Raw genomic sequence first — 12,301 nt, forward strand, 5'->3', positions numbered from 1 at the left:
GGCTGAATTATCAGGAAGCCACACTCGGGTGACACTTAAAAGCTCACCTTGCCCACTTCAGGGGAAGATGCTCTTACATAGTTAAAGCCAGCAAAACACGTTGAGATGAAAAATCCTAAGTACACTTTAAAAGGTGCATTTTAAAAGTAAGGTGGAGGTCTCGCAGTAAGAGCCCCTGGAATTAACTGCAAGATGAATGTGACTCGCCAGGGGAGCCCTTTCTTCCTTTGAAGGTGTTTTGCTCAACTGGCTTGTTTCCTGTCACTACAAATCTATACTATCTTTAAGATGGAATGCTGTGATCCAGGAGAGAGGAAGCAAACTGTTGGAGGTTCTACTGCAGAAAGTAATCTGCCTCCCACACTATTACTACTTAAAATGACACTAGCATGCACCTAGTGACAGTCCAGACTATGAAATTCTCCCCACACAAGTTTCCATCTTGAAGGATGTGTCAAGACCCTGGGTGGTGAGTATATAGCCCTGGCACACGTCTGAGACTTCTTCCTTCCTCTGCATGGGAACTTAGTGTAACTAAACACAAATGTCTTATCACCTGACACGTCCTACCATTAACATGTAAAATAACTCAGAGGATGAAAATGTCTGTGGAGGAGGTACCACCAGGGCTGTACGCCAAACCCCATGTTTATAGGCTTTGGATGATTCCTTCAGAACCAAGAGTGTTTTAAGAATATGTCACATGGAACTAATACACTGTATTCTACATTTAAAAAAATTGACAAAAAATGGACAAAAGGCAAAATGAAAAACTTTTATTTCCTGTTTTTAATCCATGGTCAATACTCTCTATTTTTTCCTGATCAATATATGTCAAAAGACCTCTCAGCTTTTATTTCCATTTTAAACAACTACAGTATTTACAGCTGTTTACAGCAGCACTCCCACTCTCACAGACACGCGCAAGGACACAGATCCTTCTTTCTGGTAAATACTGAATGCTGGTAAAGGCAACGATCTTTCAGAGCCCATGATCAGAAAAGGGGAAGCCACCCTCCTTCCACAGGCCCACTTCCCGCAACCCTTTCTAACATTCCTTCTTCCTTTTCCTCATGCAGAGCTCGCTGCCAGACCTGAACAGAGTTACCAACCAATGCTGACAACTTACTGAGGCTCTAGCTTTAAAAAAAGCACAAGCCCATGTCTGTTGTTTTGGTTGCAGTCTTTGTTTTAAAGACAAGCACACCAAACCTGAGCCACCTGGAGCAGCCACCTCAGCCTCTATTGTGCAGGCAGCATGGACTTATCCCCACCACCCGTCAGGGCACCTCTGTCCCTCTTATTGGTTCCAGTGAATCACAGCTTGTCAGGGGCAGAGCTGAAGCATAAGAAAGCCAGAGCCTATATAATAGGTATAAGTATGATACCAAAGCTGTGTGTGATCCTGTGTGACCATCAGCTTGAGTTCCCTGGGTAGGTCTATGCTGCGTCCACAAAGTGGCACATCAGGACGGCCGGCTTCCGGAGGAGCATCTCGTTTCTAGGCAGGAAAGAGAAATTCTCAGCATGGTTCTTGACTCCAGGAGGTGACTCATCTCAGAAAACAGACCTCTGCGTTCAAGCAAAGCTAGATCCTTCCAGATCCATTTGATGATTACAGTTGTGAATAGCTAATAAGTTTCAAACGAGACAGCCTCCGTGTCCATCAACTACATGATTTTAAAAGAGAAATGAAGGGCTGGTTTTCAAATACTTAAAAATGCCTACACATCCAACATATTAAAATTCCTATCACCTAAATATACTGTGGTATCTGATATACCTCTTTCTTCTCATCAGGAAAACTTAATATCCACCTACGACTGAAACAGAAAGTTCAAAGGCCAACAACAGGCTCCATGCACCATTTTAAATTAAGCTTTAACCGAGTCTCCACTCATCTTGGAGTTAAAGAAAATGCCTCTAGGAGAAAGGACTCATCTGAACAATATATCATCTCACATGAAGAAGTTAAATGGATCTCTGTCCAATTACAAGAGAGATGACAAAGAATACTGATGACTTAAAAACAAAAATCCAGAAATAAATTTGCTTATATTAATGAAAAAGTGCTTAAAATATGAAATTAATATGCTCAACAGCAGTTTATATTTTAGTAGCTGGTAAACAGAAATTCAAAGAAATCTCATGTAACACTATTTTTTTCAGGTCATATATATAGAACAAAGGCTAAATGAAATTTATTTAGAAAGAGACAGTTTTAGACAGTGGGAAAATATTAAAGACTCAGTTTCTGATAAATGACTCAAGACAGTGACCCATCGGGGGGGTTCTAGGTGGAGGCAGAAGGATGCTGGTAGTAAATTAAGCAGAGTTTAAAAAGGCAATGAGTCCTTTGCTCAAATGTGATAGGAGATAGAAAAACTAACTAACCCAGAAAGAGTTCTTAATGAGAGCTATGGTTTCCTATATACGAATTCGTGTGTGCACTGCTTGACATTCTGTACCCAGAGTCATTTTCTACGTGCCTTTCAAGAGAGAAATATTGTCTTTTATTTCTGGTTCAAGGACCCGAAGGATTACCAATATAACTTCAAAGTGTTTTCAAAACACCTGCAATCTAGTAGAGGTTTCCTTGTAAAGCTTCTGTCCCACCTCATCCCACCTCATCTCTAACCTCCTGAGTCCCAAGAGCAGCATGGCTGCGAGTTAATCTAGATTTGTGGAGAGAGGAAAGCTGGTTAGCAGAAAGTCCACTTGCAAAGTTTTATTGGCCCTTGAAAATGGTGTTAAAAAAAAAAAAAAAGAGTTCCCACCAAGATATGGGCTGAAAGACTCACCAAAACCTTAGTGTAGGGCTACAGAAGGTTTGTTTGTTTGTTTGTTTGTCACTGAAGAAGATGATAAGGCCATTCCAGTATTATCATCTTAAAATGGGGCAAGATAAAGAAGAAAACTGAAGAAGAAAAACAGACTTCAGTCATACAACTACCTAAAGAAATACACAGTTTGTTTTTAATTACTTGCAAAATTAAGGAACTCTGAGTTTTGGCAGTTAGGGACTAATGCACTGAGGTATGCTGGAGTTCTGTACTTTAGTGAGAAAGTCTAAGCAGAAAATCTAAAATACCAGCTTGCTATCCAGGTAGGTACTGGGAGAAAAACAAAACAAAACAAAACCTGATAAATTGAATCTTAAAACACAAATCTTTAATTATCATTATCTTTCCTGCTGTAATTAGAAAAGGTATTTTTTTTTAGGTCATCAGTTTCAGATTAAAAAACTAAAAACAAAATTCTCTTAGGGTTCCTAATTTATAAATTTAATAAAGCTATATGATAACAAACAGTGAATTTGTCCCAAGAAAAATGTTCAACTCTCCCAAATTCAGACTCGCTATACATGTTCCATACAGAATCCGTCTTAAGGAGGGAATCTTTACTTTCGGAGCATATAACATCTAATAGTTATTGGGGGACTAGGCAGAAACAGAATTCTGACCCTCCGATTCATCTTCTGCCTCTTTCTCTGTGCAAGATAGATGCTTTTCCATCTTAGAATGCCAACCCTCCACTTACTTCTCCATCTAGGAGAGGCCATGACAAGATCAAACTCATTTTGAGCAGGGAACAGACAAGCAGCAGGGCGCACAATTCCTCTAGGGAGTTTCAAACACAGACAAGACAGATTAGGCATTTAGCTTCAGAAAGAACATCCACCACTGAACACACCGCGAAGCACGGATTTGTCCAAATGGGCGAAGGGAATAGAGTAACAGCAGCGGGGGGAAATACACTTTAAAGTGGTCAATTTAGAAAGAGAAGGGCTCCTTTGTAAAGGTTCAGTAAGTCAAATATTTTTAAACAATAAAGTCTGCAAAGTTTGAAGTCTATGGAAACGTCAATACAAGGCACATTGGGTTCTGAACACAGATTTAAAAACAATACAGGGAAAACAAACAGGGTTTGAAGTATCACTGTGGACAGACTCCTGTCTGCTGCTGCCAGCGCTCCTGTTTCCTGTAGTGTCAGGACGCACGATGACAGCTGTACCCCAGCCAGTGGGAACAACAGCTCTCTCCTCTCACCTCAGAAGACACTCCACCAAGGTGGCCTCACACAGAAGCCACCGGGTAAAGTGGCCAGTGCCACACAATGGAACGGTCACAGCTCGGACAGATTTATCACAAAGCATCAAAATGAACTGACCTGTTTCTTTCTAGGGTCTGTCCACGCGGAGACAGACAGCTGTTCCCAGGTGCTAGAGGAGATGGGCAATTTTCTTTGGAGTTTAGAACAAAGGGAATCTTAAGCATTTAAAAAAAAAAAATGCTTGAAGTTGCAAGTGAAACCTAAACTGCAGTTTGCATGCAGCCGCGCTGTAAATCCAAGGTACATATTTCCCTGGATACATGCTCTTTAAAGAAACAATATAATTTATGGGACAACATATGAATTGAGTCAATTTCACAGTTATAAATATTTTAAGACAGGAATACACCATAAATTACAGGAAATAATTTCAAGTGATAGAAAGAGAACAGGAAGGAGCAGAGTGCAGAACTGAAGACGACAGAATAGGGACCGCACCACATGACAATTTTGTTTGAAAAAATTTTACTTGAGAAACTGAACTTCATGTGAATAAATGTCAAGAGCTAGGAACTCTTCAGACAAGAGGCAACTGATCCTCTCTTGAGTTCCTGGGCCTTCATCTTCTTGAAGAGCAAAAGCATGTTCCAGAGGCAACCTCAACAGGGCCTGCCACCCGCTGAAGAAACGCGGCACACTGGAGACGTGACGGGGCAGCTGGCAGTGGCGTTGGCCAGGAGGATCCACTGGTCCCCAGGGCTGGGAAACGGCAGGGATGAAGCTAGGAGTGGCTCCACAGTGCAGTGCACTGACAGAAAAGGAGCAGCAGGTCCTGCTGGCTACATGTGTCAGGAAAGGGAGGGGCTAATCCTGAAGGCAATTTAAATAATGGTATTTATTTTTATATATAAATAAATGTTCTGAGAAATCTCAGATTTAGTGCATTGCTGTAAAAAATTAGTGCAGTTTGTTTTCATTAAAGTTTTTAGCGTTCATGGAATAAGATAAACCTACATCTATGCATCATCTTTTCTCACTGTACGTTAAACTTTCATACTGTTATATGTTGAGCTGAATGCTTCCACGTGGGTCTGTTTGCAAAAATCATGGTCAATGGATTTCATTTTCTACAACAAAAAACCATGGCAACTGTTTTTGGCAAAGAAATTAGAAAAATATGAGCTCAGAATTAGAGGCAAGAGTCCGTGGGTCAAAGCGTAAATGCATAGAGAGCCTTTCCTAAACAGGCTCTGACAGACAACTTTGCCTTTCATGCAGCTAACTTAAAAAAATATTTCAGCTTTATTTGGGGATGGAGACAGTGACAAAAGTCAGGGCGGAGAGGCGCTTAGCCAAGCCACTGTTCAAGTCTTTGCTGTGAAGTGCAGGCCTCCCCGTAGGCGGATCTTCAGCAACTTTGCTTTCTCTCCAAAGGCTGGGAAGCCAGAGAAAGAAACTCGGGTGCGCAACGTGGGCTCACACTTCTGCCCCCAGTTCTAGTACCCCAGTTTCAATTATAGTCACGTATTTATCGTCAATCTGGACCAGAAGCACTGTCTTGTCGATGTGGGACCTGGTACCTGGGTCTCTGCTGCAAGGCACCCATCGGTGAATCACCTATTAACCCAGACAAAAATGTGCAGTTAGACCCTGAGTGTACCCGTACGCTCACCCCTGTGTAGTCCTGCTAACAACCCAGGCAGAAGACACAGACCAGCTAAAACCACACATTGAGCCTGACGGCTTCAAGCACACAGCAGCTTCCCGGGAGAACTTACGTGGCCTTCCATGCCCTCCTGAGGACTCCAGTCTTTCCAGCTGTTCCTCCCAGCTTTTAACCGAATTCCTTCATCAGGCCACTGCAGCTCTTTCCTTTTCGACAGGTTAATCGCTTCGAGAATCTGACTGAGATCCACAATCTAAACGGAGACACAAGGATCCACCTCCAATTAATATTTTCCCTTCATGATGAAAAATACAGGGCTAAACAAAACTTCTCTTGTAGGACTCTTCACATTTTAAACTCTCCACTGCTTACAGTGGAACTCAGATTAAAAAAAAAAAAAAAAAAAAAAAGACAGAAAACCTACCCAGCTCCAAACCAATTCCTTTTGGACTACCTTCCTGCATTGACTGTATCTGTGCCATGTCGGGAACAAGCATCCCTGCAAGCACAGAAACTGGTGCTTTGAGTTTTTAAGCGGGCAGCAGAACATTTCCCCATCCTCCAAAGTGCTCTAGTCCCCCACACCTAAATGCATCAAGTTTTCACAGGGGTCCCCTACTGAACAAGTGAGACATAAAAAAAAAAAAGCCACAGCACACATCTCTTGGCCTACTCACTTGGACTCTGTAAACGACTTCCCCCTTTCTGGCATGTGAAATGTTGGCAGGACTTAAGCTGCTGCCTGGCTGGGCTTCAGTGGTACCGCTCTGACCACCCTCGGCCCCAAGAAAGCCTACAAGGGTGTGATGCTTGCAAGCTGGGATGCTTTGGCTCGAGCTGCTGGAGGAGGGCAGGCCGTGCTGCACACAGCCCATGCCGCCCTGGCTGGCGGCTTCCATCTGGTTCACCATGGAGAGGCGGGACTGGATGGATGACGGCAAGTTTCGAAGTGATATCTGGCTGGTGGAGGAGCGCCGACATGGCACAAAGCCCGTGGTGGACATCCGGAGGGACGAATGGCGGCTGCTGTAGCAGTAGGAAGACTGGCTGGCCATGGAGGCCCGTGCTGGGGACTGTCTAACCAGGCTGGACTGCACTGAGTGGGCGCTGTGGCTGGTGCCTGGCAAGAAGCAATGACAGCACTCATTAGCAGAAGACCAGGCACACCAGGCCTCTGTGCCGGGCTTTCTTCAACCATCTTCCTTAAGCAATCACTCCATAAACTTATAAAATAGACCATTTACGTCTAAAACCTTTACAGCTACCAAAAAGAAATAAATACCTGGGATATATATATGATTTCCATAACACCATTTTAAAAAATTTCTTAAAACTTTTTAAAATTCAGATTATACGGTGTAAAAAAAACAAACAATTCACTGCAAATATCTGGATTTAAGGTTATAATAAATTCTAAAATATTTTTTTACAGAAATATTTTAGAAAAATAAGAATAAAAAAATGAGATAAACTGTCTTTGAAAAAGAGTCAGAAATGTTTACTGAGAAACACTGCGCGGGGCTGAAGAGATGCTTAGCAGTTAAGAAGACTGGCTACTTTTGCAGAGACCTGGGTTCAAGTCTGAGACTCCACATGGTGGCTCATAACCATCTGTAACTCCAGTCTCATCCAGGCCATCAGGCGCCCTCTTCTGCCCTCCACAGGCACTGCACACGTGTGCTGCACAGACACACATGCAGGCAAACACTCACACACTAAAATAAAAATAGCGAAACACTGCATGATCTTGTCAGAGTCAAGCTCAGAGGCCAAGAGTTGGATGGCAGCTGCTGGGACAGAATGGGCAGGGCAGGGAGGTGCAGAGTCCCAGGGGGGCTGGAAGAAGCTTCTGGAGATGCGAGCAGCAAGGTTGGTTGCAGTGAGCGCTAAGATGTGTGCCTGAAAACTGCTGAGAAGATATAAAACATCCTCCACACATACATACATCCGCACATGTATACACACACAGAAAAAATAAAGGAAGAAGAAAGTGCCCAAAGAAATGGCTGTTGGCAGCTTGCTTTACTTCAGAGGGAGGTGACTGATAGGGCTCGTGGGTGGAAGGCCTGACGTCTGAACCACCTGCCTGAGAGAAACTTGCTGCAGTCCTCAGTGTTAGGGATCAAGAGTCTTAGTTCCACTTTTAAAGTATGCAGCCTAAAAGAGTCCTAAGTGATTACAAAGGGTTACCCGTAAATAGCATTGTAATGTCAGGAGAAGCACAGTTACTGCACTGCAGGAGAAAAGTTAAATAAAATACAAGAATTAAATGTTACTAGCTCTAAAATGTAATATATATTTGGTTTTTTTGAGACAGGGTCTCTCTCTCTCTCTCTAGCCCTGGCTGTCCTGGCACTCACTGGTGCTGATCAGGCCGACTTGGAAGCTCAGAGCTGCCTGCCCCAGTCTCCCGACTGCTGGGATTAAAGGCGTGCTCCACAGACAAGTGAGGTGCAAGATTTACACATGCGCATCAACGCTGATAGAACAAATGGCAGAATGCACTGCTGGATCTTAAGCAAGTAACAACACACTCTCTTCCTTTACACACACACACGCACTGGCCCAATGGCTAAGGGGTCAACATGACACAGAACTTGTCTCCAGTTACCTAATGTTGGAGGATATGGTGTGGTGGGCGGGTGGAGTCCAGATCCTGTTCCCTGTCCTGGGTTTCCAGTGCTTCCCTGGGACACACTGCCGTGGGGATCACCGGCAGTGGTTGTATTGTTACCCGGACAGGAAGTCCCACCTCCAGTGTCAGAATCTTCAATATTGCCACCGCTGTTGCAGCCAGCTCCACAACCTTTCCTTAGCCTGGAGACGAATTGCAAAGTAGGAAGTATTAGCCCACCATCACTTCATAATCATTCTTCACTCTTCTGAGTCTTCAATATTGCTGATGTCTGCCTTTATGGTATAACCAGTATCAGGAACCAATTCTGCTTCCCAAGAATGGCTGGGGAAGCCCAGCCCTGCCCTACTCACCACTTCAGATCACGCACTCATTGTCCATTTGGCACAACCAATTGTGCAGAACATAGCAGTATCATTAGAACCCCAGCTGAAATTGGGAATCTTTGTTTGGCTGGGTGGTAGTGGCGCATGCCTTTAATCCCAGCAGTTGGGAGGCAGAGGCAGGCATTTTGCTGAGTTTGAGGCCAGCCTGGTCTACAGAGTGAGTTCCAAGGCAGTCAGGGCTACACAGAGAAACCCTATCTCAAAAAACCAACAAAACAAAACAACCCAAATAAACAAAACCAACCCCCTTTCTTTGTTATCTCAGACAGGCCCTCATTCTGTAGACTGGTCAAGAATTCAGTATGTATTCTTGAACTCCTAGCAATTCTCCTGCCTCAGTCCCCTGAATGCTGGGATTACGGATGTGAACCACCACACTGAGCTTTGGCAACAGGATTCTTGCCAGTATCTGTTGAGCAAACCGAGACCCAGTCTGTCTATACCACTGCTGTACTGCTGCTACACAGCTGCCTCCACCATCCTCCTGTTTTGGTTTTTCATGTTTAAATACATGGAGACCAAGAGCTGCCCTGACTTGGCATGATTACCTCAGTTTGTGCTGGACCCCTGCACCAAGAATGCCTGTGGTCACAGGCGAACCATAACCTATTCTTTATGCTATTTCTCCCAGGGAGGAAATTAAGTTTCTTTTAGACAGTGCAGGTAACAAAGGTTTTCTGAAAATACAATCTCCATGAACACTATTCTGGCTTATGTTCTGTTAGAGGATAATAAACCTGATTCTTTAAGCACTGGTTAGTCCTTAGAACATTAAGAGCCTCTGACGCTAGCTCATATTCTTTTTTTTTTTTTTTTCTATTTATCCCCACACGTATGCCAGCCGCACCACTGCTAGGCAGAGCCAGATATTAGGTTTATCTCAGCTTCTGAAGATGAGGAGCTGGTTTCTACCTCCTGGTGTTCAGGTAAGAGTATGTGTGTGCTGTGCCCTGGCACTTGCATTTTCTCTACAAGCTTCCCTGGTGAGCAGGTATACAATGCTGAGATAGAGAGGCCCAGGATACAACAAAACTGAAAGACAGCCCCACTACCTGTGCCAGGTGGACACTATGAAGTTCCGGATATTTCCCAAGCTGATTGGTCCCCCAAGAATTTCTTTGAGCTGGTCATGGGTGTCAGAGTAGGATGTTGTCAGAGGCGACACGAAGATCGGGTAGCCAATAGGCTGGTCACAAGATGAGTTGATCATGTTCCGAAGCGCCTGCTTTGCATTCTGGATGCTGCCTCTCTCTGGGTTCCGGTTCCGGAGAAACACAAGCTCCTGCTGCTGCCCTGCCCAGAGGCCTCGGACACACTCCTTATTCACCTGAGGGATGAAGAAATGGTGACACCTGGTGTAGTGACCGGCTGAAAAGCTGTGAATACACAGTCACCTTTGAAAGGAGCTAACAAATGTCCCTTCCTGGACAGCAGGCTGCTAATAAGCACCTATAGTTCGCTTTTTCTTGCTCCACCTTCCAAAAATACTAAGTAAAATGCAGCCCCTTTCCTTTGTCACGCTAGTGAACTACACAATAGATAGTTCTGATGGGAATGACAGGCAACACATATTTCATGTTGAGAGGATGTTTGTGGTATTTTGGGGTTGATTAAATGATAGGATCAAGATAGGTGGCTGACAAGGTCAGCCATAAAGGTATTTGCTGCCAAACCTGGAGACTTGATCCCTGCGACCCACCTGGGGTGGTAGAAGGAGAGAACCAATCCTGAAAGCTGTTCTTTGACTTCCATATAAACGCTGCACATGGCGTACACACACATGCATAGATAGCCACACTCAATAAGAGTTTAAAGATTAAAGTCAATCATTATAAACTATAAATTTCAAAAACTAAACTTCCTAACTCATAGAACATTTTCATACACACATGCACAAATACATCAACACTTACACACTCACTTAAATGCACAATTGTGCAAAATGAGTGAGAGTGAGAGAGAATTTATGGAACAAATCATTTACAGTTAGCTCTGAACCACAGTGACGCACATGCTGTTATTCTCTTTTAACTGAGGAGGGCACCTCATTAGCAACAGAGTGCTGGCTTCTACAGGAGGACTACTGCTCAGATTTCATATGAAATGGGTAAAAGGTCACCAACACTGAAATCAGCAAACAAATTAAAGGCTTACAGCATCTGAGAAAACCTCACAGGAAGAGGGTATGACTGCTAAGGAAGTGGGTGTTCATAGGCCACGAGTGTGCCGTCTGCTCAGTTTTAAATGCAAGCAGTGCCAATCACACTTCAGAGGCTGGCTCAAGACGCCTAACCTCAGCTTCCCGTGGTCACATTGAGGTGACCCTGAGACTCACCTTAATGACCCTGAAGCTCAGGTAGCGGCGGTTGAGCATGATGATCTTGTACTCATTGGTGCCATCGTCCATGACGTGCCGCAGAGCCAATAGGGAGGGAGAGTTGGCAAGGACTGCGCTCCGCCATGCAGGGTCGCCTTCGTGGGCTATCACAAGGTTCTTTTCATGAGACACGATGGCTTCATAGAGCACGGTGGGGTCGTCATACTCATCTGGAGAAGTGAAATGATCCTAAACACAGAAATGCCAAGTATGATTTTTTTGTTTTGGAGAAAAAGAAAATAACTTCCAAGATGATAAGCGAAAGTTCTTACAAATGGGTTTAATTTTCTACTATACATATGGATGCTATTATGGATATGCTCATTACTGTTCTACTAATTGATACTGTCAGCTTCTAAAGAACACAATATAGAGGCCTTTGGTAAAGCTCTTCTTTAATTTGTGACAGTGAGTAAAAAAATGATGTGTGTGAGGGTCATTAAGACAGCTGGCACTTCCCATACAAACTCTTGTTCTAAACTCTTTAACCAACTCCACCCTCAAAGCTAGGTAACTAAGCATCCTTTCCAAGTTTAACAGATTGCCTTTTTATCTCTCTCAAGGTAGTCTTCACACATTCACTCACACGTGCATAAAATTTACTCTTGTTTGTGCATGGTATGTATGTGTGTCTTGCTCATAGAACAACTTTGTGGAGTTGGTTCTCTCCTTCCACTTTTACATAGGTTCTGGGGGCTGAACTCATATCTCCAGGTTTGGGCAACAAGTGCCTTCACCCACTGGCCATCATGCTGAGCCTTGCACACACAGTTTTCTTTGACTTCACTATTACAAGGAAGAGCTTTACAGAAGGCCTCTGTGTTGGGTTCTTAGAAGCCACGCACAGTTTCCATAAAGCTACACATGTGCAACAGCTACAATATGCCACTTATCCCGCCCTTCTCCTCCTCTGGATGCGACTGTACGTGGCTTAGCCATCCCAGCCCACTCAGAAGAGCATCTTTGTCTCAGCAACCACTCAGCCATATGATGGACATTTGTCATCGACTGTCTGCAGACTGAGGCAGGAAGCATGGATGAAACAAAGGGAGTTTGTGTCCCTTTTAAAACCTCCATGTTAAAAGGCAATATAAGACAAACAAAAAAGTAATCATAGCTCAGATCTAAACGTCAGAAATCGCATGTTATTGAGGAAACACAAATATCTTATTGGTTCCTTTGGC

General features: G+C 43.8%; 1 protein-coding gene across 3 annotated transcripts in view; it reads right to left on the reverse strand.

Moving 5' to 3' along the window:
* Positions 1 to 761: 761 nt before the first annotated feature.
* The window catches only part of Pcnx1 (pecanex 1), a 104,402-nt gene continuing 92,862 nt past the window's right edge, over positions 762 to 12,301 (reverse strand). For 2 of the 3 annotated variants that reach the window (XM_055592799.1, XM_055592797.1), the window contains exons 28-34: positions 11,076 to 11,306; positions 9,793 to 10,067; positions 8,331 to 8,536; positions 6,397 to 6,839; positions 5,832 to 5,972; positions 2,802 to 5,670; positions 762 to 1,501 (exon numbers count right to left, since the gene is read on the reverse strand). In XM_055592799.1, coding sequence (XP_055448774.1) covers positions 5,530 to 5,670; positions 5,832 to 5,972; positions 6,397 to 6,839; positions 8,331 to 8,536; positions 9,793 to 10,067; positions 11,076 to 11,306 — 1,437 coding nt within the window. In that variant the 3' untranslated portion in view covers positions 762 to 1,501; positions 2,802 to 5,529. The remainder of the gene's footprint in view (positions 1,502 to 2,801; positions 5,671 to 5,831; positions 5,973 to 6,396; positions 6,840 to 8,330; positions 8,537 to 9,792; positions 10,068 to 11,075; positions 11,307 to 12,301) is intronic. The other variant, XM_055592798.1, reaches the window with a different exon arrangement.

This window comes from Psammomys obesus, unplaced genomic scaffold (assembly GCF_907164565.1).
Source record: "Psammomys obesus unplaced genomic scaffold, mPsaObe1.curated_primary_1811, whole genome shotgun sequence".
NCBI classification, from domain to species: Eukaryota; Metazoa; Chordata; class Mammalia; order Rodentia; family Muridae; genus Psammomys; species Psammomys obesus.